The sequence below is a fragment of the Ursus maritimus genome, unplaced genomic scaffold (genome assembly GCF_017311325.1).
Source record: "Ursus maritimus isolate PB19 unplaced genomic scaffold, ASM1731132v1 scaffold_14, whole genome shotgun sequence".
Classification (NCBI taxonomy): Eukaryota; Metazoa; Chordata; class Mammalia; order Carnivora; family Ursidae; genus Ursus; species Ursus maritimus.
Window position 1 is genome coordinate 7959003 of NW_024423786.1, and position 27757 is coordinate 7986759.

The window sequence follows — 27757 nt, forward strand, 5'->3', positions numbered from 1 at the left end:
GGGGGGGGGGGGGGGGGGGGGGGGGGGGGGGGGGTGGCCACAGTTCAGGCCATAACAGTCTTCAGACCCTCTTAGCTGTGGCTTGTCAGAGTGGGGATGGGAGTGAGCTCCCCAAGCACTATGATATGCAAGAGAAGTGGGAGTCAGACTCTGCGCCTCTAAGCCTGAGATTCTAAAGTGCTTTGGTCTTCTGGTACAACGGGATTTTCTGCCCTTGATATGTCCTCTTCCACTCAAAGACATTTTGCAGCAAATAGCAAATATTACCTTATTATTTTATCATTCATTGGTCACTGCCCATGGGTCAGAATCCCTTGTTCAGTTGATCTGTGTTGTGTATAAAGGGCTGCAGCAGCTCCAGGCCGGTTTCTGCATCCTAATTGCTGGGCAAATAAATCCACAGCTCTGCATAGGAGCAGGGAGCGGGGGAGGTGCTTACCCCCTCCTGACCGGCTGAATCTGCTCTGGCCTGATTGGCCCAGGCATCAGTCTGTCATTACAGCAGAGAGGGCAGAAGGCAGTCCTTACTCTCTCATGGAAATGTCCTATTTTACATGAAGTATAATCATTTGTATTTATTCTAACCCAGTGTCACATTCTGTAAATGAGCTCCCAAATGCAGTGTCCCCCCCCCAAAAAAAAAACCCTGAAAATACGTGAACATATTCCTTGCTGAGTTTGCAGGAACTGTGCATGGGAATAAAGCAGGGACACATTCCTCTGCGACTTTCACCTGGGGTGTTATTGAGGTCTTTCTCAAAGTCCTTGCCCCGAGATCAGGATAGCCAGCGGTTTCATCACAGAAGGGACCATCACAGTGTTAGGTGGTAGCTGCTGGGACTCTGCTGAGAATTCTGAGACCACATCAGGGTTTAATCAGAGGATCCTGTGACCAATTAACAATGCCTGCCATGGACACAGGAAGGAAGGAGATGGCCCACGTGCCGTACGTGCTCCCAGTATCTCATGGTCATCCGGGCCCCTCCCACTGGAGCTGCCCGTACACAGGGCTCACTCTGGAATCCATAAGGGCAGTGAGGGCCTGCCCCAGTGGCACTCACCCCCATTGCTCCCGCCCTCCTGCCAGGTCCCAGAAGCCATCCGCAAGTGCCAGCGGGCAGGCATCACCGTCCGCATGGTCACTGGTGACAATATCAACACAGCCCGGGCCATCGCCATCAAGTGTGGCATCATCCATCCTGGGGAGGACTTTCTGTGCCTGGAGGGCAAGGAGTTCAACCGGAGGATCCGCAACGAGAAGGGGGAGGTACGTGCCCAGCACAAGGAGTCCTCAGACAGATGAGCTGGGGGGAGGGGGGGCTGGGAGGCATGGGGACCACGTGACTCTGCAGAAGCCAGCCAGTGTGCCACTCAGAGCCCAGTGACTCTGGGTGAGTCCCCTCCCTTCTCCAGGCCTCAGCTTCTCTCTCTGACCCCCTCCCCATCCCTCTCCAGATTGAACAGGAGCGAATTGACAAGATCTGGCCAAAGCTCCGGGTGCTGGCTCGCTCCTCCCCCACGGATAAGCATACCCTCGTCAAAGGTAAAATGGGGGGGGGGTGAAATTCTGAGGCCAGGATCCCCTTCTCTCCTGGTGCCCACAGTTTCTTTCCAGGACAGAGGGTTTTTGCACAGGGCTCTCCACATCTGGCAACACCCTTGTCTCACCCCATTGCAGCCCTGGGAGGCCCTCTAAGGGCCACAGTGAGATGGGGAGGTTGTGAGTCTTCTCTGTGGGATCCAGTTCTTGTAGGAAGCAATGGGACTGGGCCTGTCTAGGTCCAAAACTCTTAGCCTGAGGGTCGAACAGGGTCCACAGACATGTTGTATTTGGCTGGTATAGTGCCCTTTTCGATGTTGAATTTGGATGGCTTTATACAGACTCTCCCCTGACATTTGAATCAGTCTTCACCACTACTTATTGTCTGCCATCCAACCCATTTCGCTTATTTATGTTCTTAGTCTGTCCCAGAGCTTGTGAGTTTGAGACCCTTGGTCTACCTGGTCTCTGAGGACCCCAACCAACATCCGTAATGGGGACCCCAGGCTATCCTGGGAATAGCAACCTGAGAGATGAGGCCAGAAGCTAGCATCCTTCCCCTTCCCTGTCTTCCTCCAGAGAGAAAGCCTACCACTTGTTGAGCCCATGTAGGTGGCCAGGTGCTAGGCATTTTTAGAGTCATACAGTCCTGGCTTCAAGTCCTGGCTTGGCCACTAATCTGTTCTATAGCCTTGGGCAAGTCCCTCCTCTTCTGTGACTCAATGTCTCCATCTTTAAAATGGCCATAGAAGGGCAGGTTTCTGGCTGAGGTCATCCCCTGGGCATCTCGGATTCCTCTCCCAAAATGCTGCCCAAGGACATTAATGGAGGCAGGCTTGGCTTGGGGACAGAAACACAGTGCCCCAGAATCATAGATACCAGAGCGGGAGGCCCCCCCAACCCATCACTCATTCATTCATTTACTCATTCTCTTGATACATGTTTTTGAAGGGTCTACTAAGTGCCAGGCCCTGCTCTTGGCAGACATGGTCCTTCCCTCTTAGAGTTCATGGTCCAGATTCCAACCAGCAGACATTAAATAGGTTTCCTTCCACAGACCTAGGGGCTGTATTGGTGGAAGAGAAGGGTGGAGCCTCCTGTTGGCTCTCACCCAGGCTGGGGATGGATGTCTCATCATAGGCCATCGAAGGTGGGTTGAGGGTCCAGGAGAAAGGACCTGTGTTTCAGGCGGGGCAGAGAACTCACTGTGAAAGACCAGAGGCAAGGATTTCCAGATACCTTCAAGAAGTGGAAAGACGCTCACTTGGCCAGGCAGAAGGGAAACTTGGCCCCCGCCCTGCTCTGGGGGAGTGTGTAGGCAGGTAGAGGGAAACGGCAGGAGCGAGGGCGTCGAATGCCCAGTAGAGAGACTGGAGGCTGAGTCTTGGCTGGGGACTCAGGACTGCCACCAGCTGGGGGGAGCAGCCCAGGATGACTCCCAGAGCACGTAGCCTTGGACCTTGGCCTGAAGAGGGTGGAACTTGGACACACGCAAAAGGCTGGGGGAGTGGTTGGGGGCTACACAGGCTTCTCAAGTCAGGGGCCCCACTCCCTCATCCCATGGGCTGCTGCGGCTTGCCAGGCACAGGACGGGGAGAGACACGGACGGGAGCTACGGTGATCTGATCGGGGCAGGTGAGGGTCCTCAGGGAGTCACAGAGGCTTCCCCAGGGGCAGTGGTATCTGAGTTGAAACTACAGGTGTGTGACAGGCACAGCTAGCCGAGGGAACGGCCCAGCAGACAGGGGAGAGGGGGCCGGGCTTGCAGATGGAGAGCCAAAGGCAGATGCTTAATAGACCCAAGACACCCAGGTGCCCCTGAATATTTTATTGAGGGTGAATGTCTGGAGAGAGGTCAAGGCCAAATTATGGGTCAGGGGTCATTGGCAAATGGCACAGCCCAGGCCTCCTCAGGAGTGACTGGACCCCCAAGTAGAAGGTGCTGAGGGAGCAGATGGTGGGAGAACAGAGGAGCTCCTGGAACCCAGGCAGAGGGGAGGCGTTTCCAGCTGGGGTGGCCACCAGTGTGGCCAAGGGCTGCAGACGGTGAAGAGTGTGCTGGAGAGGCCTTCAGGGCCCAGACCACAGAGGGCCACAAGCCAGCCTGGGGCTCAGGTGCCCAACACCCCCTGCAGGTGCTGGCCGCTGTGGGCAAGCCTGGAGCTGGGAAGAGCCACACAAGAAGGGGGGCAGGGCAGGGGCCAGAGAGGAGGCTGGGCCCGGCCCAAGGTCCTCACAACGATCAGGGCCCGCCCCGGGTGGCCTCGGCCCCACAGAGTGTGCCGGGGCCCTGAGCACACTCCTGCCCCACCCCACAGGCATCATCGACAGCACACACACTGAGCAGCGGCAGGTGGTGGCCGTGACCGGGGATGGCACCAACGATGGGCCTGCACTCAAGAAGGCTGACGTGGGCTTCGCCATGGTAGGGGCAGCTCACAGTGGGCCCCGGGGTGGTGCCCGGCAGGGCCCCAAAGGCCGGGGGTGTGGGCAACACAGCCTCAAATTGGCTGTGCGGGGACCCCTGGTTCACACTCAGCTCACCCACCATCTACCTCACGTGCCCAGTGCTCTCAAGGCTGAGCCTGGCCCCCCGGGGTCTTTCTGGAAGGGTGGAAGAGGGCTCCCTGCCATGATAGGTGTGGGGGAGGATGGGCCAGGGAAAGGCTTCCTGAAGGCAGAGTTGGCCTGAGGGGCTGGTCTGTAAGGAGTGCATGCACACACCCCATGTGGTCTGGCCGCGCTGGGCAGCTGGGAGTATGTGCGGGGGGTTGTATAGGGCTGCGGATGTGCAGGGGATGAGAACAGTGCTGCCTGAGCTGCTCACCACCCCCAGCCGCCCCACACAGGCTCCTGTCCCTGTCCCCACAGGGCATCGCAGGCACAGACGTGGCCAAGGAGGCCTCAGACATCATCCTAACGGATGACAACTTCAGCAGCATCGTCAAGGCAGTGATGTGGGGCCGCAATGTCTATGACAGCATCTCCAAATTCCTGCAGTTCCAGCTGACGGTCAACGTGGTGGCTGTGATCGTGGCCTTCACGGGTGCCTGCATCACGCAGGTGGGTCCTGGGGCATGCCAAAGCCTGGGGGCGCCCCCGCCAAGGGCCACGGGTTGCATCACAGACCTCGGGTGCAGGCACAGCCCGAGGAAATGAAGCTCAGCAAGGTGGGGGGCTGGCCCAGGGTCATCTGGCAAATGGAGATGTCAAGCCTCACCCCTGTGGCTCTCCGACCTGGTCCTCGCTCCAGGAGGCAGAAGGGGTCATCCTCAAAGAAAGGCAGAGCCCCCAAAGGCCCAGAGGGAGGCAGGGGCAGGGCGGGGCCCAAAGGGGATTAGGAGACCAGCTCAGGGCAAAGAGCCAGCAGGGCCCTGGGGGCCTTAGTTCCTGCAGGCAGGTGAAAGGAGAGGCCTGTTTGCCTGAGGCCCTGAGGCCAGGTTGGGGCTCTTTGTCACTGGGAGAGGCAGTCGTCTGTCAGGATCACCAACTGGGTCACGAGCAGCCCCATCCCGAGCTCAGGGGACGCCAGCCAGCCGGCCTGCATGCCTTCAGCCTCTCTGCTTCCTCACTCAGGCCCATGAGGCGGGAACTATGATGATCCCCATTTTACAGAAGCGGAAACTGAGGCTCAGAGCCTGGACCAGCCGGGAACCTGCCATTGTTCCTGCAGCCTCCTGCCTTCCCCTAGGGGCTGACCAGCCTGGCCTGGGGAGGAAAGGGCCAGTATTCCAAGGCTTCCCAACAATCACATGGGTAGACAAGCTCCTGTCCACAGAAAGGAGCCCCCAGAGACCCAGAAGGCAGCGCGGCCCCGGAAAGCTTCGTGGCCTTAGGAATGCTGCTCCCCTCTGCTGCATTCTGAGACCCTGGGGCTGCATGTGGCAGCACCCAGTACCCTATCCTGAGAGTCAGAGCTGGGAGGTGGCTGGTGGGTCCCTTCTGCAGAAAGGGCCCTCTCCTGGTCTGTGGGCAAGAGACTCCCTCTAGTGGTGGCTCGGGGAACACCCCCCACAGCACAGCCGCTGCTGCAAGGCTTCTTGGGGACCCCACTGATGCCAGATGGGGAAACAGGTTCAAAGAGGACTACCGGTTTGCCTAAGGCTTTAGACTGAGTTGGTGGCAGGGCCATGTAGGCCATGGTGGGGATATGGGGGGCCCTGACCCCAAGGCACATGTAAACAGAGAAGGCTGATGAACAGAAAAAGCCGCAGGACATGGGGAAGGTGGCTGCTCCAGGGCACAGGTAGGAGAGGCAGCCTGGAGGAAGGGGCTCTGGCGAATCTAGGAGGTGAGTGAGTGTATGGGGTGCAGGCAGAGTGGGCCTCAGGGGCTGCACTGAGAAATGATAGAGGGGTGAAGAACTGCTCAGTTTAGCCTATTAGGCTTACGGGGTCGGTGGGCTTCCTGAAGGAGGTGTTCCACCGTAGATGAAGCTAACACCAGAGGGGAAGGTCTGGGCTGGAGAGAGAGTGATGCTAGGGAGAGATGGGCACCGCAAGCCAGGGGGACAAGTGTGGAGAGGAAAGCACAGCTGGGGAAGGGGCCATGGAGGGCACAGAGTTAAAACACTATGGAAGAGGAGCCCTGAGGGAGAGCGAGAAGGAACGTTCAGAAAGGAGGAGGAGGGCCAGAAGAGTGGGTTTAGGGGCCAGGAGGAGACAGTGGCCAAGCGAGGCAGGGAGGTCAGTGAGAGGAGGCTGGAAAATGTGTCTCTCGACTGGTGAGAAGGAAGGTGCCAGTGACCCTGGAGAAAGGGATTTGGGGGACATGGAAAGGCCAAAGTCTGGCTGCCAAAGACAAGGTACTTGGGGCTGCAAGGGAGGAGGGGACAGTAGATCAGCTCTTCGAGGCAGTGTACCCCACACGATGTGACTGTGCACAGAGCGGTACAACTATATGATCCCAGTCTCAGCCAGAGAGACGCATGGAAGGATCCACACCAGAATGTGGATGGTGGCCGCCTGGAAGTGACAAGATCATTGATGAGTTTTAGCTTCCTCTGCTAGTCCCTACTTGCCCAAACTTTCTACATGGAAGTATGTTATTTCTGGAATCCTAGGTACACACAGTAATTGCTTAAGGTAAAGTGGGACAATGAGGTAAGAAGGAACTGGGTGGTGGTGACAAGGGGACAGGGGTCACGGGCAGTTTGTGGGACAGCAGGGACCAGAGCCGTGGATAGTGGAGGGGAAAGCAGCAGCAGAGGCTGAGCAGATGGGATCTGTGCTGGACGCGGGGGAGAGCTTGGCCTTAGCCAGGGGAGATGTGTCCACGGGGGCTGAAGGGGCCGACGGCACATGGTGGGCAAGTTGGTGAATTTACCAGAAGGCAGGGAGCTGCTGACCATTATGCTTGGAAGACCCAATTTTCTCCTTGGGGGAGAACACAGGTGGGCAGGTCTAGGCTGTTCTCCAGGGAAGGGAAGGCCCAGCAAACCTGCCTGTTCAGCGGGCAGGCCAGCTGAGGGCAGACCCACTGGGCAGAGCCGGCTCGAAGGGCCACCAAGAGGCTGCTGAGGCCCACGCCCGGCATTTCGCAGCAGCGGGTGCAGCCAGCCTCCCCCATGACAGCCTTCCCCACCGCTGCTGTCTCCAGGACTCCCCTCTGAAGGCCGTGCAGATGCTCTGGGTAAACCTCATCATGGACACATTCGCCTCGCTGGCGCTGGCCACCGAGCCGCCCACCGAGACCCTGCTTCTGAGGAAGCCCTATGGCCGCAACAAGCCCCTCATCTCACGGACCATGATGAAGAACATCCTGGGCCACGCCGTCTACCAGCTCACCCTCATCTTCACTCTGCTCTTTGTGGGTGAGTCCCCCACCGGCCCACCTGGGACGCCCTGGCCTGGACCCAACGTTCTGGACTCACATCTGCCCTCTTGTCCGGCAGTGACGTAACAGGGGCCCAGGGCTGGGAAGTGAGTTGCTCAAGGTCACATAGCAAGTCTTGGGCAGAGCCAGGCCCCGTCTCAGGTCTGGCCAACCCCAAAGCTGGGGCTTTTCCACTGATGACAGCTCCAGACGCTGAGTATGCACTGGGCAGGGTGGCACCCACGTGCTGGTCTATGCCCCTCACACCTGCCCCTCCTCTGACCCATCCCTGCACCTCACCCGTGCCCCATGCAGCCATCCTCACTGACACCTCCTCGGGAAAGGCCAAACGCCTGCAGCGCCGCCAGCCATTTCCATGGCATTTCCCTTAGGCTCCTGCAGTTAGGTCTCTCCGGCAAATGGTGCAGGCCCTGCATGCCCTGAGGCACACAGAGGCGAGGTGACCTGTAAGCGAACTGCAGAGTCTGGGTGAAGACCAGGCCTGGTTTCCTTGGGTGCTTCAGAGATGATGTGGGCAAAGCCCACCCTGAGTCACGGAGAGGCCCAGCATGGGAAGGGGCTGGCCCACAGTCACACGGTGAGTCCGGGCCAGCCGGGAGCTCCCAGGATGGGCAGGCTTCTCCACGGGAGGAGCTGGGCTTGCAATGCCAATGAGCCCTTGCCCTCAAAGTCCAGGGTACAGATGTGGGTAGGGCATGGACCCTATTCCTCCAAGGGCAGTCCTCTTGTATTGGAAGGCGGTGTGTTGGCAGGACTATTGTCAAGCGTATTTGGCGTCTTCAAAGAAGCCTGAAAATGCAAAAGTAGGAGAGAAGGCTGCCTGGTGGGGGTTCCTGGTTTACTTGCTGGCTTCCCCCTTGAGCACCTACTCTCAATCTTGGATTCAGCTAGACACCTCACACTCAGAAAACCCCACAAGCCCTCCTGACACCAGCTTACACAGCTTTGCCGAGAGATATAGAATGGCATCGGGCCTGTCATCAGTGCATGTCCACACAGCAGCCCGGGGGGCTCCTCTCCACCCATCATGTGATAACTCGGATACAAGAGAATGAGGCCCCATGGGTGGAGCCAGCCTGGCCTAGGAGCCCCAACCTCCACATAGCAATTGATATTTCCTATAAGAGCCCCAGAAGCTTCCAGAGGTTCAGCAAGGGACAGAGTCGGTTACAAGAAGCACCATTTTCTGGGAAGCCCAAGGCCATGGCCTCCCACCAGGGATTCCTAGTTCACGCCCTGTCCTCCCAGTCCTCCCAGTCCAGATGAGTTTGCCAACTGGAGGTCACTCTATAAGCAGTGTCACCTGACGATACAGCTTGCATTCCACCTTTATCAGATTTCCACAGAAAAGTGGGATAAAGCACTGAAGGTCTTTCTCCCTAGAGAAGAAAGGGTTTTGTCACCCCTCCACTCACACTCAGGACCACCCAACAGTGCAGACCCACCCTGCCCCCTGATATCCACAGCACCGCCTCCGTCTCTGCATGACCCTCCCGGCTGCGCAGACAAGGCCCCCCACTCAGGGCCGGGCGTCTCCCCCAGCCGGGGCCCTCAGCCCCACTCCCGCCCTCGCCCTCTCGGCAGGCGAGAAGATGTTCCAGATCGACAGCGGGAGGAACGCGCCCCTGCACTCGCCACCCTCGGAGCACTACACCATCATCTTCAACACCTTCGTCATGATGCAGCTCTTCAACGAGATCAACGCCCGCAAGATCCACGGCGAGCGCAACGTCTTTGATGGCATCTTCCGGAACCCTATTTTCTGCACCATTGTGCTGGGCACCTTTGCCATCCAGGTAGCCAGGCCCCCACCCCAACCTGGGCCGGGGTGGGCAGTGAGCAGCCAGCGCCCTTGGCCATGCCGAGAGCCCAGACCCCCGCGTTGGCCCCTGACTCTCTCTGTCTGTCTGTCTCCCTCCGTCTCTCTGTCTCTCTCGCTCTCTCTCTCTCTGTCCCTGTGCTCCCCTTCGACCTCCAGATAGTGATCGTGCAGTTTGGGGGGAAGCCATTCAGCTGCTCTCCGCTGCAGCTGGACCAGTGGATGTGGTGCATATTCATCGGGTTAGGAGAGCTCGTCTGGGGCCAGGTAAGTTCCGGGTGGGTTGTAGGAGGTGCCTCTTGGCAGAGGAAGAGAAAGAGCCCTGGACAGGGAATCCGGGAGTCCCAGGAATGGGTCCCGGCTCTGCCATGGACTCAGCGTCTGACCCTAGGCAAGGCCCTCCCTGTCTCTGGGCATCTGAGCCATGGGGCTTGGCCCAGGTCCCGCACACTGGTCTTTTGGGTACCACCGCTGTGATTTTTTTGCCTTATATCTATATACCCCGATCCTGTCATGTATTTGATATTTTCTTTCAATCAAATCAGTTTTTATTGAAATTCATTTCAAAAGGCAGCTTTATATTATTAACATGATTAGAAAATCAGTATCATTTGTCATAAAGAGAAGCTAACAAAAAAATAATAATGTAATGAGAGCAACATTATTAAACTCTAACTCGATGCCATGGCCCGTGAAGGCTCAGAGCCTGAAGCCAGCTGCTTGTTTAAGAGGATAATTAGTAAGTGGTCTGACACCAAGCAGAGACTCCCTCAGAGAGCTCCAAGGAAAGGTAGGAGGGGTGAACTCGGCCTTGTCTCAGAGTGATGCAGTGCCATGTCTGACATCCTCCCCGGCTTTGGGGAACCGTGGGCTGGATGTTCTGTAGGGACCCTTCCAGCTGTGATCCAGAACATTCTCCCACTGGTTCCCCTCCCTACTTCTGCCCAAGTCCTAGGCATGTGTGTGCACATGCAGGCATGCACACACGCACACACACACACACACACACACACACACACACACCCCTCCACGGCACTCACCGCTTGCAGCCTGACCAGGATGCAGTGCTCATGAGAAGTACCTGGAGCCAGATCTGGGCCAAAGGGGCTCAATTCCCAAGATGCTCCATCATCCAGGTAATGGGAGCCCCAACTGGCCTGAGACATCGTTCTTGCCTTCAAGCTGTTCCAGGCTGGAGTGGGAAGTTGCAGTAGCAGAAATTAACTAGAAGATAAAGAAGAAAATTTAGTTTCATCCAAAAGGCACTTCTTTAAACTTTGGAGCTTCTTTGGAAAGTTGATAAACTAGATTTGACTCAGCAACCCCATTCCCTGGCTTCCTTTATCCTTCCAGAGCCCACACCCTCAGGGAGCTCTTGGCATCTTGAGCTGACTCCTAATGCCTGAGGATGATGCCAGCGGGCAGCGCTGAAACCTGCAGGGAACCCGTGAGGCTGAGTGTCCAGGCCAGCCCCTGTGTGTCCCTACAGGATATGAAAGGGGCCTCTGATCTCTGCCACCTCCATGTCCCCATAGGGCCTGCCTTTCACGCCTCGGCCCCATGGACAAGCCCCTTGGAGTACGATTAAGGATAAAAGCATATCCCCTTCTCGTATTGCCTTCCCTTTCTGGGAGGGCAGCCATTCCCAGAGTCCCAGGATTGGCTGTCCCCACAGTACCCGTGCCCTGAGCCCCTGCTGCCCGCACTCACGTGCCACAGGACCCAATGATCAGGAGAAATGAGCCCAGGGATGTGAGGGCCAGCTGTGGGCCAGGTTCATGCACAGCGACTTAGACACACCATCTTGCCTAATCCTCAAACTGTGAGAATTGCCCCCAGCTTTACAGACGAGAACACCAGAGCTCAGAGAAGTTAAATGACTTACCCAAGGTCACATGACCTATGAGGTCTGGGTATTCAAGGTCACACCTGTCCAACTCCTAAAGGCCAAGATTTTCCACTGTACCCCCCAACTCAGGATGAGTGAGTGAATTACAAAGCAAATCAATAAGAAATTATAGAAGATGGGGTTGAGGAACAGGTCGGATGAGTTAGGGAGCGAGCCGCGCATAACTAGGTAAGTAGGGGGAGGCCAGCGGCTGGGGTGGCAGGTCGGGAAGGAGGCCGCCTGCGGGACAGCCCCCATCACCTGCCGCTGGACCCCCTGCAGGTCATCGCTACCATCCCGACCAGCAGGCTCAAGTTCCTGAAGGAGGCGGGCAGGCTTACGCAGAAGGAGGAGATCCCGGAGGAGGAGCTCAATGAGGATGTGGAGGAGATAGACCACGCCGAGAGGGAACTGCGGCGAGGCCAGATCCTGTGGTTTCGAGGCCTGAATCGGATCCAGACCCAGGTACAGGAGACTCCCGGGGCTGGGCCACGCCTAGCCAGGGCAGGCAGGGGATGGAGATGGGCGTGCTCCGTGCCACCCCACAGGCCCACAGGGACGGGGCTCCAGCCCTGCTCTCACCACCCACCAGCCTTTGGTACACCCACGCTCCCCACACGCATGCTCCCGTGGATGCTAAAGAAGCTACGGGCTCCTCAGGAACCTTCCATCTCACCCCTCAGACCAGAAAGGGGTCACACGGGGGGTCACGCCCACCATGGGTTTCCAGGGGGGATGCCCCTAAGTGGGGAGGAGGCCTGAGGGCTGAGGTGAGTGTGGGGCTCTGGGCAGGGTTGTGGGGCAGCCACCAGGAGGGCCAGCACAGGGCTGGACACGAGTCGCTGTAAGGCCAGGGCCAACCCCAGATTCTCCCGGGCCTGGGCGTCAGCCTGTGAGGTCCGGGCATCTCTGCACATGTGTGCATGTCCCCCACCAGGGCCTTCAGACACTGCCCTCTGGCCTCCACCACGGTGTCGAGGCCACTCTCGGAAGCAAAGTTGGGTCTTCCCCATGCATACACTCACACATACGTGTGCAGCAAGGGCACACACGGCAAGCACATGTGTGGGATGGGTTTCTTCCCCAGGACAGACACATATGCTGCCACCATCTGCCCCCCCCCCCAGGCCACACGCTCTCGCACAGCCCTCTGCCTGGGCTGGAGTCCTAGTTCACACTGTGTGTTCACAGCCCTGTGAGGTGTGGGCCACAGGACTAAGAAACTAAGAGAGGGTGGGCCTCTTGCCTAGACCGTGCCTAGCACCACACTGTAACAAAGAGTAGATCGTCTGAGCTGTTTCACGCCCCATAGGGCACTCCCCAACATCCTCTCGTTGGCATTCACAGTGCCCCCCCCCCGGTTTTAGGGGTGACCGAGGTTCAGAAGACAGCCCTCTCAGAGAACTGGGGTGGGGGCGGGACAGATGTCCGACCCAGAGCCTCCCGACACAGCCGGGGTTCTCCTCCACAAGAACCCCAGCATGCAGCCCTCTTGGCCAGCCCTCCCTGGGGCTCTGGGGTCTACAGAGGGGCCTGGCGCCAAGCAGACGTCTTTCAGAGCCTTTGAGTGTGTCTGGTAGTCTTTGTTTGATTTAAGTCACGTTGTCGTTGTCACCGTGGCTGCGGCTGTGCTCGTGGCATTGCGCCTGTCAGTCGTGTAGCTGTGTGTCCGTTCTTCTCGCAACTTGTCTCGTTCTCTCCTCCGTTGCAGATTGAAGTAGTCAATACTTTCAAGAGCGGGGCCTCCTTTCAGGGGGCCCTGCGGAGACAGTCCTCCGTCACCAGCCAGAGCCAGGACGTAGCCAATCTCTCTAGCCCTAGTCGCGTGTCGTTGTCCAATGCTCTTTCCTCTCCGACCAGCCTTCCTCCTGCTGCAGCTGGGCGTGAGTGTGAATCCTTACTGCCTCGGGCGCCACCGACGCCAGTGCTGGGCGGGCAGGGGCCGGGGCACCAAGGACACGGGGGGCAGACAGTCATGGCGAGGCCCAGGGGGCTGAGGGGCCATAGCCATTGAGAAGGGTCCCTGCTGGTCAGGAGAGCATAGCCAGTCATGGGGTGGCAGTCCCTTGGTGGGCCAGGGTTGGCTGGGGTCAGGGTCAGGGGCTTAACCACTCAGCCAGGGGGTCGTGAAGGTCAAAAGTGGCCAAAAAGATCTGGGTCAGTCAAGGATCGGCATCTGGTTGGGAGTTTCCAGTGATCAAATGCTCCAGCCCACCAAAGGGTCACAGCAGCCAAGGGGAAGCAGTCAGCCAGGATGGCAAGGAGTATCCCAATTGGTCTAGGGCCATACTCAGTCAGGAAAAGCCTGGTCCACAGGCCAAGGTCAGAGCTGGTCAGGAGGTCAGAGTCTTACAGTTAGTTAGGCAAAGGGTTACCATGGGTCAAGGCCATCGAGGGTCACAGTCAGTCACAGTGGGGTCCAGCCAAGAGAGGGTCAGAGGTCCCAGTGGGGGAGGGGTCCCAGGCCACCAAGGAGATCAGAGCCTAGAGGCCCTCGCCACAGTAGTTCAGAAACCTCTGCCTTCTTCCCTTGTACGTCGGATGGCATTAGCTGCCTTACACACACTACGCCCTGCACGCCGAAGGTCTGACCCCTTCCTAGAAAGGACAGAGCTCCTTACCCATTCAGCGTGACCTCAGGCAGTAAACGGTGAACCACGCTTCACATCTTGGCTGGGTGTCAGCAGGCCCTGAGGGATCTGGTCCAACCCATGGTTTTCTGCCCTTCCTCCTCTGAGGGATGGCCAGGGACTCTGGCCCCCTCCATTTTCTCCCTCCTGCCAAGCTCACCTCCTCATGCCACCACTTCCAACCTGGATCTCTCATCTCTGGCCTACGTAGATCTTTCTGAACCCCTCCATGGCTTCAGGCCCCAGAGGGATTAAGAAGTCTCTATTTACCACCTGCCTCCCTTACCTTGTCTTCAGTCAGCCCCTCCCAAACTGTGGGGGAGCCCCCAGTTCTGGTCTTCTCAGATTGCCACAATGTTATCTGCTCCAGCCCTCAGGCTTTTGATGAGGAGCAGGCTCTGGGCTTCATTTCTCCATACTTTATAAAGTGCCTATACCCCCATCCAAACACAGTACGGCCACTGCACACATCCCCTCCCACTGAGCGGGAGAGGACCTACATGCCAGGTGGGCCATCTGAGCCCTCTGGCAGAAGACACGAGCCACAGAGAGCTGCTGCTGGCCTACGCTCATGTCCTTGAGTGGGTGCAGCCCTGCCAGTTATGCAGGGTAACAGGGAAGATGCAGAAAACGGAAGAAAAGCATTTCTGGGTTCATTCTTTAGCACAAAAACCCAGCAATGGGGAGGCCAGGCAAGCCAGGGTGAAATGGAGATCTATTTGAGCAGATGGGGTCCAAGTCATGTTGCCATGACTATCACTAGGAAGTCACTGCCAGGCTTTCTCAGGGCAGGAAACACTTTGGTCTCATCCTGTGCCCCCCCTCCCCCACAGAGAACCTCACCCGGTTGACCTCCTCCTACGTCCACTTCGCTCTGGCCTTGCTCAGCACCACCACCTGTCTTGAAGTGCAATGACCAAGTGTTCCAGGCTGGGGGTGCCTGGCTGGCTCAGTTGGTAGAGCATACAACTCTTGATCCTGGTTCGAGCATAGAGATCACTTTTAGAAAGGGGGGGGTGGTTCCGGTCTGGAGAGCCAGTGGGGAAAGAATCCATTTCTTTGGGTTCCTGCCATCCCTCCTGGTGACTCCTCCATCCCTCTGGCTGGGTCTGACCTCTCAGAGGCACGGTACTTCACACTGGCCACAGCCAGAGCCCGTCTGGCATTTCTGGGCACCCATGCAGCCTTTGGAAGTCTTCCCATGGCTTAGCCCCACGCCTTAGCTCTCATAGCTAGAGGAAGAGCTCAGTCATCTCAAACCCGCAGTATCATTCTCACCTTTTCTTCTGTCCTTTATAAAACCATTCAGTAAGGCCGGTCAAGCAATAGCCGGCTCGCAACACTTCTCCCTCAGAGAGACACCGATGTCTGCCCATCCTCCATTCTCTCTGAGGACCCAGAGGGGCTGGTCAGGCATGGCTCCCTCATCCAACTGCTATCTTGAGCATCTCGTATTCCTCCCCTCTACCAGAGAATCCAGACTGTAATTTGGGGGTGACTTGTGGGAGCCTGACCATCCCCCTAGCCAAGAGTACTGGTTCCAAAAGCGATCCCAACCTCTGTGGCTTCAACACACACATCTGATCAATACAGTCACAGTGTGAACTTTAAATAAATACCCCCAGTTCCTCCTTCACCTGAATAGTTGCTTTAACAATACCTCCTCTGGTCTCCAAGGACTCTGAGGGCCTTCTAGTTACCAGGCAGGGTCCCTTCAGGAGTCAAAGGCTTTTTTCTCACAGGGGGTGTGACACCAGTGGCCAGGAGTAAGAGAAGGTGTCCCAGATTGGGTGGGATGGAGAGGTAGGCTGCCTCCCACCTCCTCTGAGCAGGGTCTTGTTCCTGGGGATTCTCCAGCAGAGGAGGGTGGCCCTGTGCATGCTGAGTCCAAAATACCTGGAATCTATAAACCCTAGGAGTCAGACCACCGTCCCCTGGGTTACCAAGAGTTGACCACCAAGGCCTGTGGTGGGGCAGTGTCTGCTTGGGGCAGACTTCTGACTCATGACCTTGGGATAAGGAGCCCCCCACCCCATCCCTCCCCCGGCACCACTGTGAGGAGGTGAGGAGGCAGACAGATACATGCGGTGACATGACAGGCAGGTCAGACTTGCATCCAGAATGTTTGGGAGGGAACTCTGGTCCGCTCTCTTTCTTTCCTCTTCTGCCTGACGCAAAAGTGAGTTTGTTTTTTCCCCTAGAAACTTAAAGGCACATGCCTAAGGCCTTATACTTAAGCCTCACTCAAGATTTCCCAAAGTAGTTTCCATACCCTTCACTTCTCATATGCCTCACCAAGGAAACGGGAGGGAGGACCTGACGAGACATCCATTTCACTGAGAAAGACACTGAGGCTCGGAGGACTGGCCTGACATGGCCACGATCACACAAGTGAGTGGCCAGAGGTCTGACTCCGAAGTGCCTCGTTTTCCCCACCATCCCACACCACTTTCCAGACAAGCCCATAGCCCTGGACCCTGCAGAGGTTGAATTTCCATTCCAGAACCAGTGCCCATCCCCACAGCCTCACGAAGTAGAAAGGGGTCCATCCCCCGGGCTCTAGAAGGCCAAGAAAGTGGTTTAATTTCTGGAATTTCTGCCAGCCTGGCCGGGACTGGGGAGAAAGGCACCTTCCCGCACGTGATCAAGAACAGAATGAGCATTTGGCTCTGTGACCCGAGGCCAAGCCGCCTGCCGCTCCTGCTTATTCCCCTCAAACTCCTAACGGATCTCAAACCACGTTTGTATTTAACAAGTTTGTAGCAGGCTCCGTGTTGGTCAGTGAAGGTCCTCCTCCTTCGAACCAACCAGGCCAAGCACATCAGACTCCTAACCTAGAACCGGCTACTTCCTGGCCACTACCAGACAGAGGGCATCTCTTACTGCCACTTCCCCTTCACCTTCCTGATTCTGAGGTCTGCTAGGGCAAGGAGTGCGCATCTCTGAAGGGGAGAAATGAAGAAGGAAAGAAAAGAAAGCTGTGCCTCTCGTTAGCATTTTGGTGATGAGCCTAGTGCAATCTTGGGTTGGCGAGAAAATGGCTTGCTTCTCGGGGCGGGGGGCCTAGACCTCTCCACTGTCTGAATATTCCATGTGTTTGTTTCCCTAGAGGGCTAGAGAACCCTGGAGACAGAGTTCAGCAAGAGAGAGTGAAATTAAAAGAGGTTGTGAGTCTTTAACCTTGAGCCTGAAATGAATGTGAATCAATCCCAGACTCTTGGCTTCCCTGAAGCCGGGTAAACATTCGAGTATGTCGAACCCGTCCCAGCCCAGGGCCGACGCATTCTCTCAGAGCTGTCCGACACATGCGTGGGTCTCCTCTCCCTCTGTGCTGATGAAACCACAGTGTCTGAAGTCCCACAGGCCGGGTCCTTTCCCTTCTCCCGTCCCCCCATACCCAAGTGCAGCTTCTGCCCCCAAAATCTCACTTTAGGGTAGGCAGGGATGGGAGGCGGAAGAGCTTTTTTTCTTCCCATATTTTTTTCATTTCAGCCGTGGAGAGAACCGAAGTGGACACTTGAGATGACCGTGGCGGGGTGTCCCGAAAAGTCTTGTCCCCACAGTCTTGTCCAGAGCAGTTCATTCTTTCTGTCGTCTCCATGCCAGGGGGAGGGCAAGGGGCCTGCATCTCATTGTGTGTTGTCCCCTTTGCATTTTCAGTCCCATGACAGGGTCCCGCCACCACCCCTCCTCCTCCACCAGGCGCTCCAGCTGGCACCTTATTGGAACCAGCCTCAGAACACACTGGGCACTAGGCTGGGCAGTTATAATGACAGTTATTCCCATTTTACAGATAAGAAAACTGAGGCCCATGACACCTTTTTTGTTGGTTTGACTTACTTGAGGGTGTAGCGGGCTGCTCATCAGGAGATCAGAATATTGAATAATCTCTACAGAGCCATGAACAGGGAATCCAAGGAGAAAGAGGCCTCAGAGAAGTCAAATGGCTGTCACGGCATCCACTGGCTCTTGCTTGGTGCCTGGTGCCTGTTATTTAAAACATGATTCCAACAAGCAGGGTCCCCATGAGTCCCCAACCCACAGCACATAAGAAGGAAAAGGGACAGAGATGCTTTTGAGCAAACAAGGAAAAGTCAGAACGAGTAACAATGGCTGACAACCAAAGAGAGAACCTTTAAAAAAAAAAAAAAAAAAACTCTGGGGTCTTACAAAAGACCGAATGGATTACTGACCAACCTAAAGTTAAATTCTTCTCTGCGTACGCTAAATCCAAAGGCAGGGGAGCAGCTCGTGCTTTAGCTGCACTTCCCTCGGAAATAGTAAAAGAAACCCCGCGCTAGGACACTTAAAACCATCAGCCACAGTCATCTAGAAAATTTACTTCCATGGACAGGGCTTTTCCCACCTGTGCCCCACCAACAAGACACCCCTGGGTTTAGCTGAGAGTTCCACAGGTCCTGGAACCACAAGGGCCTCCCCACAAGAACCCCGCTGGTCCTCTGCCCCTCCCCCTCCCGCCGCCGCCCGCAGGCCTGTGGTGCACAGCCAGCCTCTGCTCTGCGGCGAGGGCCATGCAGGGCACCCTCAACTCCGCGGCCACCTTGGCTGACGCTCTGCTCCTTGGAGGCACTGATGATGCCTCACATTCCCCCACCACTGCCTCTGCTCTGAGTTGGGGCTAGGAAGAGAGGAGGAAATACCTTTGTCCCAAGTCCCATCTGCCCCTTGAAATGACAGGCACAGCTTCCCCCTCCCAGGAATCTGGAGAAGGCACCCCTCTCTCCAACACGGGGGTCCTATTCCTCGGCACCCCATGAGGCAGGACAGAGGGACAACCCGTGAGGCAGTGTGTCTTACCCGAGGTCAAGGCACCAAAAGTGGCAGAGCCATCCAGGACTCAGACTCGGGTCTCCCGGACTCTGAGTCCAGTGCTCCTTCCACTAGCCTGGAACACTCGATGTCCAGCCTCCTTTCACTCTTCAGAAAACCACGGGTTCCAACTCTGACACAGAAAATGAAAGAGCATGCTTTTTTTGTGGCTCGGGTCCACACCCCCTAGAATGTCACCCAGGGCTGGGTTTGGCCATCTGATTCTGGCCTCCTTTTGGGGGGTTTTGTGTTTTCAAAGCACAAATAAAGAAATAAAATACCCCAGGAAATAAGGGACCCCAAAGTCAACTCCAATGACTGGCCAGGGCTTTGAGTCTATACTCGAGTGTTTACCTCCCAAATGCATGAGGAAAGAAACGTTGGGTACAAAGACCTCCGTTCACATTGTCCAGGCTTCCAAGTGTAGCCATGTGTCTGTCTGTGTGTGCCGTGTGGTTCCCGACCCCTCACCGTGGCATGCTCTGGCCGCTGAATGTCATCAGTCCGCCAGCTGCTCCGTGCTTTCTGGCTGCCTCCGCTCTGCACCCCAGAAAGCCCTGAGTCGGCTCTGGTTTGCCTTGCTGCCTTCGGTTTGATGTTCCTGTTCTCTGGACCTCGTGTGTCTTCTCCCATCCCGGCTCAGCCAACTGTCTCTCCTTCCCGTTCCTTTTCTCTTTGTGACATGGTATCTGTTCCATGTTGTATGGTTTCTTAACTGCGTGTGGGTTTCTTAAGATTAATGTTCTAAACCTAGCTTCTCCTCCTTCCTCCTTTATTCCCCCTGGTCCCGCTCCCCTTCTGCATGGTTGAACTTCTGCTTTAAAGTTAACAAGGCTCAGTCTCTCACTAGGTCTGGGCGCCCGCCGGAGTGGAGTGGACTATGCTTCCTCTAACCACTGTTTCCCACCGTCTCTGCGATGGGGCTTGATTCCTCCCGTCCTAATACTGTAGTTCTGACCAAAACCAAAGCAGTTTTTAAAACCTCATGGATGCATATAACCTGAGCCCCCTCTTCCAGTCTTCCCCCTCCTGCCCATGCTCATAACACCCAGCGACTGTGGATTCCAGCCGCCGCCCTCTGTGCCCTAACCCCTCCCCCCACCCCTCCTCCGAGTCCCCCCTACCCAGCTTGGCTGCCGGCCCCCGCCCAGGACAGAGCTTCTCACCCCCGTGCTTCCCTTGCAGATTCGCGTCGTGAAGGCGTTCCGTAGCTCTCTCTATGAAGGTCTAGAAAAGCCTGAGTCCCGAACCTCCATCCATAATTTCATGGCTCACCCCGAATTCCGGATCGAAGATTCACAGCCCCACATCCCCCTCATTGACGACACCGACCTGGAAGAAGATGCCGCGCTCAAGCAGAACTCGAGCCCGCCGTCATCGCTCAACAAGAACAACAGCGCCATCGACAGCGGGATCAACCTGACGACCGACACAAGCAAATCAGCTACCTCTTCAAGTCCAGGGAGCCCCATCCACAGCCTGGAGACGTCGCTTTAGCTGAGGACCCCGCCGCCACCCACCCACCCCCCGGGCCCCACCCATCCAGGCCCCCAGCTCACCCAAGCAGCAACGAGCAACAACAGGAAACCAAATACTGGCGAGAAAACCAACATTTCCACCCAACGGACCCTTTTTCTGGCTGCGATGCTGTTTGAACTCTTTTTCACTTTGAGGCAAGGGGCGGATCTCCTCGGAGGGCTTACGGGAGTGAGCGATTTTCCCACAACAAGCCCTTCCTGGCTCCCGCCCAAACACGGACCAGCCATGCACCCGCCAGGCCACCACGTCCCCTGCATGAATGTACTGTACACTTCCAGTCCTCCCCTTGTTTGGTTTTGGGGGGGGTCGGGGAGGGTTTTTTGTTTGTTTTCTTAGGCGGGAACTGCAAACAGACTCTTTTTGAGACTATTTATCCAATCCACTGGTCTGTGAGTTTTTGAAATGCTTGCGCAGCATGGTCTCAGTTGTATAGGTTAATTTAACAACTTTTTGAAACTGCAGAGCTTAACTCACCTAGTAAATTTGCACCAACAGAACCGAAGAACTTCATAGACACTCACAAGGTTATATCCATTTCTTTGTATCTATATCAACGTATACTTTTCCAAGACTGTATACGTCCATATAGATAGGTATATATATACATATATATACACACACGGATATATAAAGTTTTTTTGCCGGCATGTTGCCTTGTTTCCGCTTAAATTGCTCTATTTTAACTTATTTATGTCCTAAAACAAGAATGTAATTTGTTTACAAACCTGTAGATAACGTCTTTGGCTATTTGTACGGTTTAAGAACACTGGCGGCTAAGATGTTACAAAAACAGCTCAGCCCAACAGACACTTCCCTGGACTGCATCCTGGATGTTTTACAATAGCCATGCTCTGATTTTTGCCTGCTGTTTCCGTTCAATTATGTCACTACCGCGGGAGGCTCAGGCAGAAGCTAAACGCTACCGAGGAGGAGGATCCATCTGGAGGGGGTGAACGCCGTGCTCCGTAGACACAGGGAGAGGAGGAGAGAAGGCTTCCTAGGGTCGCAGCACTGACGGCGGGCCCGGCCCGAGGATGACGGGGTCCGCCCAGCTTTGGTCGAAGACTTTTCTCTCGATGAAACTCACTTGAGTTTACTAAGAGCATTTCAAAAAGAGGTTCTCTTTGGCACTGTCTGGACAGAGGGTGAGGTAGTGTTGCAATATTATAAATGCTACTGTGGTTTTTTTTTTTTTTTTTTTTTAGTAATTTAGAGGTTTATTTACTTACAAATGCAGCGTATGAGCTGTTGGCATACTGGATGAGGGTCATTATGACTTGCTGCTTTGATTTTTATTTTTGAAGAAGAATAGCCTTTTTCTCTGCACTATTTAGATCCGAACGAACCTTATGATGTGTATATTGAGATGTATTCAGTGTGATTTTTAAACCAAATTGTCTTCCTGTAGTCGCAATATATACTGTAGCCTTTTGACAGCAAGTCTTGCTTTCCCAGACAGAAAGCCATTCTGAAACCCTACAGTATCACAGGTGAGAAAAGGTGGTTATTTTCCCCCAGACAATAACAGCACTAGTAATCCCACTTAATGAGAGCTTATTTAATTGTACGTCAGCCTCTTAACTGCTAAGCACTTTGTGGGTATCAGCTTTTTTCATAAAAGAACTTTTGTATTTAATACAAAGTTTGCTTTGAGACTTTTCAGCATACGATCTTTTTCCATAAACTTGTACAGTGCAAAAGACATTTTGAATACCATGATCGATGATGTCCCATGCTTCGAGGAAAACCAAACGCTTTCCACCTCGCTTGCGAAATTCATTCCTCATACTGATCCCTTCCCACAGTTGCTCTGTGTCAGCTCGGCCCTTCCCTTCTCCAGGCCCAGAGAATTCTTCCACAAACAAGATGAGAGCCACTCGGGAAAAGAGCCATAGTCAGCTGGGAGGGCCTACGGCTGGGTGGCTGTGAAGGAACCTGAGGGTTTGGGATCCCAAGTCAGCCCATCCCACCTGGCAAAACCTTCCCGGAAGGAGGACCTTCTGTGTGTGAGAGCATCACATGAATGTCGTGAAGGAATCTCTCCGAATGTACCCAGCAGAGGAAACTGCATCCCCAAAGGGGTGACCAGCCCTCAGACGTGCTTATTGGATTCCAGTACAAACACCGCCAAAAGCCAGCCCGCTGTTCTCCTGCCGAGAAAGTAAAGACCTGCACATGTAAAAAAAAAAAAAAAAAACCTGGAGCAGCTTTGGAACATTGTGTTTTTTGTAGTTTCCTTTCTCAAGGTTTTCCATCTCTCCACCTTCTTGGTTCCAATCCTGTGTCCATGACCTCATTCCACGAGAGCAGGAAAGCCGCGCTTGCCCACCACGCTCCCTGTTCCTTCGGAGCCAGGACACAGGGAAGACAGGAGGGCTTTCTCTGGGCGGAGCCTAGCTTGGGGAACAGGGAGCAGTGGAAGTGACCGAGGATACCTGACATCAGTGTTGGTCTTTTCTTGTCAGGGATGATGGATGCGCGCGCGCACACACACACACACACACACACACAGAGGAAATGATTGGTTTGTCAAAACTCACTGTAGCACATAAAGCTTGCACTCTGCGTCCTATATCTAGCAGCATGGGGTACGTTTGGCAGTTCACCCCATTAGGGGGTAAGTAATTTATGACCATTCATCTGTTTTTATGAATTTTTTTATCTAGACAATAATTGTAAATAAAGAACTCACCGTCTCTGTTCATTTAATACTATGCAACGCTTATGCTTTCAGTTGCTGACTCCTTACTCCCACAGTGTGGTTCTGAAATGTCTGTGGTTTAAAAAAAAAAAAAGGCAAAAAACCCAACATCAAACAGACTGCAGTAATAGATCCTCTGTAACTAGATCTTTTTGTTCCAGTTTGAGACTGCACCATCCACTTAGCTGCTTCTCTGTCCTCCGGGCGAGGGCTCCAGAAGAGAGATTCATTCTGAGGTCTAAGCTCAGCAACTTGTCTCCCCTCAACAGAGGAGAGAAGAGCAGGGGGCCCATTCAGTGACCCCTCGGGCTGGAGAATCGCCCACCTTTGGAGGTGGGCAGGGAGGACTGTTTGCTCCCTGCGACTCAGGCCAGCACTTTCCCTAACTCTGAAGCAGCCTCCATTGCTCCCACCAGCCCCTCACCATGGCCCCTTGCCCCCCTGTCCCAACCAGAACACGGAGTTGACAAGGGGGAGGGTGCCCTGCTTTTGAGACGAGACCAATGACAATGATGGTACCGGGCCAAGGACTCTAGAACCGTCTCAGCCTGGGTAGCCTACTTATTGAATAGCTGCTCTTTTCCCAACCATGCTGAAATGCCACCTGTACCACATACTGAGAGCTTATATAGATTTGGGTCTATTTCTGGAATTTCTCTTCTGACCCCTTATCTGGGTGTCTCAGCCGGCACCAGCCATACAGTTCTAATTACTGTCACTTTATATAATGTTTCATCATGTGGAGGGATAAGTACCCTTCCCTCTTTTCCTTTTTTTAACAAAACGCCCTGGTTATTGTCTCACAGCTATTCTTTTAAGTAAACTTTAAAATGTCGCCAAGTCTTCCACCTCCTGCCCTTCCCCCACCCAAGGGCCCTGTCATTCTATGTGCAAAGGGCTTCCTTCCTACCATTGTAAGTACTATTCACTCAGGGTCACTAAATAGAGTGTCCCATAAGGAGAAACAAAAAGAGCATCCTAAATCTTGGGGGAAGCCAGATGTTCCTCCCACCATCTCACCTGCACCCTAAGCACGGGTGTTACCAGGAGAGGCCACCAAGCCCCCCACCCCAATCTCAGCTTGGGACCCAAAGTCACCCACTTTAGTTGTGCTGGGGTGGACCCTCCATGTGCCCCAGTCCAGAAGAGGAAGAGGGCTCTCTCTCACACCTGGAGCTACCGGAATGCGTGGCCCAGTTGTTTTTATTTCTAATTCTCCTCACGAAGAAACGTTTAGTCCTGTCTCCCTTTCCTGTACTGCCTTTGTGGGGGAGGGGCACTTCTTACTCTTTATTCAAAGTTTTTTCAGCGGTTTTGTGATCGGTCCTTTGGGATGCAGCAATTTCTTTCCTGGACCTTCTTCACACCACCCTGACTCCCCCTACCTATGCATGCTCTACTTTTGGGAGGCTGTCAGCTGGGTGTACTGTGACATGCCTCCCACCCTAAACTCTCCATAGTGTCTGAGATCCCATTAGAAGATGGGAGGGGTGTGTTTCTTGAAGGCTTTGGGTCTTCCAGAGCCAAGGCCTATCGAACAGCAGAAAATCCCCAGGTCTTTTCCAAGTTCCACAGCAAGCTCTCCCGATTGGGATGTAGAGAGCCTACTCACCCGAGGAGAGGGAAGGGGATCCCAGCCCCTGGGCATCAGCCATCACCCCCTCCACCAAAAACAAGACCTTTGAGGCTGCTCTGGGACCTTCTCGGCCCCCGAAGTCTGTTTTGTAATGCCCGTGGTGCTGTCCCTCCGGGCCTTTCCTCCCGGGGCCGCCGCACTTTGCTAACTCTCGTGTGCACACATTTTATAACCGAGTCGCGAGGAGATGGTGCCGCTCCAGCTTCCACAAGCCGCCAGGGCTCTGGGGGGCTCTGGGACAATCGGGGCTGGGAAGTGACTGTGCTCTAATTGTACACTCTTTATTTCTCTGTATCTCTGGCTTGTGCTCTTTGTAATTAATGGGATTTGTCTGCCTTTTCAACACTATCCTGAGCAATAACAATAAATGCACACGTGGAAACGCAGACACGGTACACATCACAAGGCCTTTTTCCGCAGGACAGGTGGGTCCCCACCCTCCATGCATTTGAACTCGGGAAAACGGAGTCCCTGGGAGGGAAAGGCGCTTTGTCCAAGGGTGCGTAGCTCGGTGGGTGGTCTCTCGCCTTCCACCACGTCACACCTTTCAAACTTCCACCATTTAAGGGAGAAGGTTTAACCTACCATAAGTCATCAGCTTTCCATGAGGAACAGTGGACAGTCCCAAAGAGCAAGACTTAGGAGGAAAAGGCTTCGGGAGGCGGAGGAAGAGATTTGGAGACAGAAGGTCTGGGAGGTAGGGGCACATATTGGGGAAAGCTAAGAATGGCCTGATTTGGGGTCTAGGATCAACTGGAGGGAGATGATGGGACAAAAGATGTAGGTGGCATCCCTTACTGGGGAGGGGGGAGGCAGAGGGGAGCCTGGCACCCTAAGTATCTGAACTTTGCAAACCTCTGCTGAGCACCAGCAGAAAACAAGAATGTGCCCAGACCAAGAGATGATCTCGATGTTGGCTCAAAGGTTGAGGGTTGCGCTTGTGCTCCTTCCCCCACTGACACAACACTGACACAACACACACACACACACACACACACACACACAAGACCAGCCCTTGTCAGGGAGAACTGGTCTTCAGATCAAGCACCATATAGGCCCATCCAAGTTCCAAACAGTTTCACCTCCCAGGGTCCTTTACTCCCAAGATGAACCTGCAGCATGGACATTCTAATTCCCACTTAACAGAAGAGGAGACAGCAGCTCACAGAGATGAAGGGTACACCCAGCTAGAAAGGAGAAGGCACAGTAGTACTCCTAGCAGTCCTGATGCCAGAATTGGCACTTGAAACCTCTATATTACAGTGCCTTTCAGTCCCACCAACAAATACCTTAATGAATAAGATACAGTTGCATTGCTTGTCCCAAATCCCCAATCTCTCCAACTTCAATGCCCATACCAGGAAATTCCTTGAATAACAACTATGCCCCATGCGCTTATATTTGTATCGTATCAAAAATGTCCCTGTCCCCATTTTCCGCTTGAGAAAAGCAAGGCTCAGAGAGAAGTGTTGCACCAGAGAATGAGTGGTGCAGCTACAGACGGAAGGCCAGCGCTTGTGCCTTGAAGAACGGGAGACCCAAGAGCCCCACCCACTTTGTCCCCCACTTCACTTGAAGTGCCACCCCCTAACATCCCTGCAATATTTCTCCATTAGCAGGAAATAATCTTGAAAGCTGGGGCGGGGGTGGAGGGTGGGCTGCTGTCTGGAGGCCCAGCCCTTAATTCTGTAAGACCCCACGCCCTTGGCCCCCTCTCTCAAGCTCCTTGGTGGTCTAGGTCTACCACACTCTCTGAGCCTTAACATGGCCCCTCCAGCAGTGACCATCTCCAGCTAGGGATCTTCCGTCCAGTGTCAAGAGAGAAACTGATGGATTGTGACTTACTCAAGGGGAGCCTAGGCTCCACCCTAGGTCACTGGACTCCTTAACGCCAGGAGGAGTCCAGGTCTGCCAGACCGTGTGTGGCTGAGGGGAGCTCCCAGGCTCCGTCCAGCAGGACAGCATTCTCCGTGTGCTCGTGGGAACCCCAGGACCTAGGGCCTGGGGCCACTGGGGTTTAGGTCCTCGGTTCTAGCTGCGGGAGCCTAGCTCACCTGGGGTTTCTGCCTCACAGGATCCCAGGACTGTGGGGAAGGGGCCGTTTGGAGGCATTGGGTCCCACCGCTTAGAGAGGGCAGGGTGAGAGGGCTCAGCCTCTGGTGGCTGGTGTTCCCTGGTCTTCTCTGCCCCTGGTCCCACCTTTGGGTCCTGAGGAGGGACTAACAAAAAGGAAGCACTAGGATCGGTCGGTCTACCCACTACCCAAAAAATCACTCATCCTACAGTGTTCATCCAAAGGCCGGTCGCACCCAGAACCGCGGAGAGGCGGGTGAAGCTGTAGCTATGAATCCTTCCTTTCGTGGACAGATCTCAGCAAAAGAGAAGGGCTGGTCAGGAGAGAAGATGGGCTAGAGCTTCCGATTCCAAAGCCCCACGATCAGGCTCGCCACGGAAACGAGAACCCAGCCCCTTTGGTCTCCCGCGTTTGGCACACGGAAGGGGAGGGGCCTCGGGTGGGCGGGGCGCCGCCCCGGAAAGCCTCGGAACGTTTGTGCGAGGGGACAGCGTTGCTACCCGGCTGCTCCAGCGCCACGGCCCGACCGCCCGCGAGCCCGGCGCCGGAAGTGAGCTGTTCGGGGGCGCCGCCGGGAGCTGCCACGTCCGAGACCAGGAGCTGCTACCGTCGCAGCCATGGTGAGTACGGGGACCGGGGACGCGGCCCTCTCCCGGTTCCTTGACAGTGTCAGGGTTCAAGCCCCGGGCTGGGGCCGTTCAGTTCCCCTCCGCCGCTTCGGGGTTTGCGGGGTTCTGGCCCTGCCTCTCGGAACCTTTCGAAGTGGGAGGCCACCGGGAGGCCGCGGAACCTCCTGGAATTCTGCGGGCCGTGCCGCTACCGCGTCTCTCGCTCCTTCTTTTCTTCCTCTTCCCCCGACAATTGAAAACAAAACCCGGAACACCGTAGGAGCTACTGTATCCTGAGCCCTTAGTAAGTTACAGGCGTTGTTCATAATCTCAGCCTGCTAACAGCCCCGCAAAATAGGAGCTGCTATTACCGACACTCTACAAATGAGGTAGCTTGAGGTTCGAAGAGGTGAAGCCTCTTATACTACGGGTTAAGTGGCAGAGCTGAGATTCGAACCTTTGTAACCACTCCCTTCTACCACCTACAACCTCTCCCAGCAGAGATGTATGTGGACATAGACGTGGGGCCCCGAAGTATGACGGGCAATTCAAGAAACTGATGTTAGGATGAGCTAAATTACTGTCTGAAGGTGAGGAGTTGGGTTTTTAAATCTCTGTGGTGTCCAGTGTGAATGAATGACTGATTGAATGACTAAT

General features: G+C 55.0%; 2 protein-coding genes and 2 long non-coding RNA genes across 18 annotated transcripts in view; 2 read left to right on the top strand and 2 right to left on the bottom strand.

Moving 5' to 3' along the window:
- The window catches only part of ATP2B2 (ATPase plasma membrane Ca2+ transporting 2), a 116612-nt gene extending 93827 nt beyond the window's left edge, over positions 1 to 22785 (top strand). For 4 of the 11 annotated variants that reach the window (XM_040628452.1, XM_040628451.1, XM_040628454.1 and 1 more), the window contains 9 exons: positions 1088 to 1267; positions 1456 to 1543; positions 3859 to 3965; positions 4412 to 4603; positions 7139 to 7352; positions 8960 to 9171; positions 9354 to 9461; positions 11365 to 11547; positions 19728 to 22785. In XM_040628452.1, the coding sequence (XP_040484386.1) occupies positions 1088 to 1267; positions 1456 to 1543; positions 3859 to 3965; positions 4412 to 4603; positions 7139 to 7352; positions 8960 to 9171; positions 9354 to 9461; positions 11365 to 11547; positions 19728 to 20039 (1596 nt within the window). In that variant the 3' untranslated portion in view covers positions 20040 to 22785. Of the gene's footprint in view, positions 1 to 1087; positions 1268 to 1455; positions 1544 to 3858; positions 3966 to 4411; positions 4604 to 7138; positions 7353 to 8959; positions 9172 to 9353; positions 9462 to 11364; positions 11548 to 12793; positions 17547 to 19727 lie in introns of those variants that run through there. The other 7 variants (XM_040628460.1, XM_040628455.1, XM_040628457.1 and 4 more) reach the window with 4 other exon arrangements.
- Positions 7405 to 20079, bottom strand: LOC103669555. 3 transcript variants are annotated; one of them, XR_005834522.1, is made up of 7 exons: positions 19991 to 20079; positions 19709 to 19874; positions 18897 to 19082; positions 18531 to 18675; positions 17553 to 17699; positions 10235 to 10418; positions 7405 to 8164 (listed from the first exon to the last, which is right to left on the bottom strand). It is a non-coding gene; the product is annotated as an uncharacterized LOC103669555 (long non-coding RNA). The 3 variants fall into 3 exon arrangements; XR_005834520.1 differs by lacking the exon at positions 18897 to 19082; XR_005834521.1 differs by lacking the exons at positions 18897 to 19082; positions 19709 to 19874 and having other exon boundaries at positions 19875 to 20014.
- On the bottom strand, positions 22100 to 26885 carry LOC103669557. 2 transcript variants are annotated; one of them, XR_005834523.1, is made up of 3 exons: positions 26702 to 26885; positions 22774 to 22854; positions 22100 to 22231 (listed from the first exon to the last, which is right to left on the bottom strand). It is a non-coding gene; the product is annotated as an uncharacterized LOC103669557 (long non-coding RNA). The 2 variants fall into 2 exon arrangements; XR_570336.2 differs by having other exon boundaries at positions 22135 to 22250.
- A 102-nt stretch (positions 26886 to 26987) lies between these two features.
- SEC13 (SEC13 homolog, nuclear pore and COPII coat complex component) overlaps positions 26988 to 27757 on the top strand; it is a 33401-nt gene continuing 32631 nt past the window's right edge. The window contains exon 1 of one of the 2 annotated variants that reach the window (XM_008697888.2): positions 26988 to 27112. In XM_008697888.2, the coding sequence (XP_008696110.1) occupies positions 27110 to 27112 (3 nt within the window). In that variant the 5' untranslated portion in view covers positions 26988 to 27109. Of the gene's footprint in view, positions 27113 to 27597; positions 27691 to 27757 lie in introns of those variants that run through there. The other variant, XM_008697889.2, reaches the window with a different exon arrangement.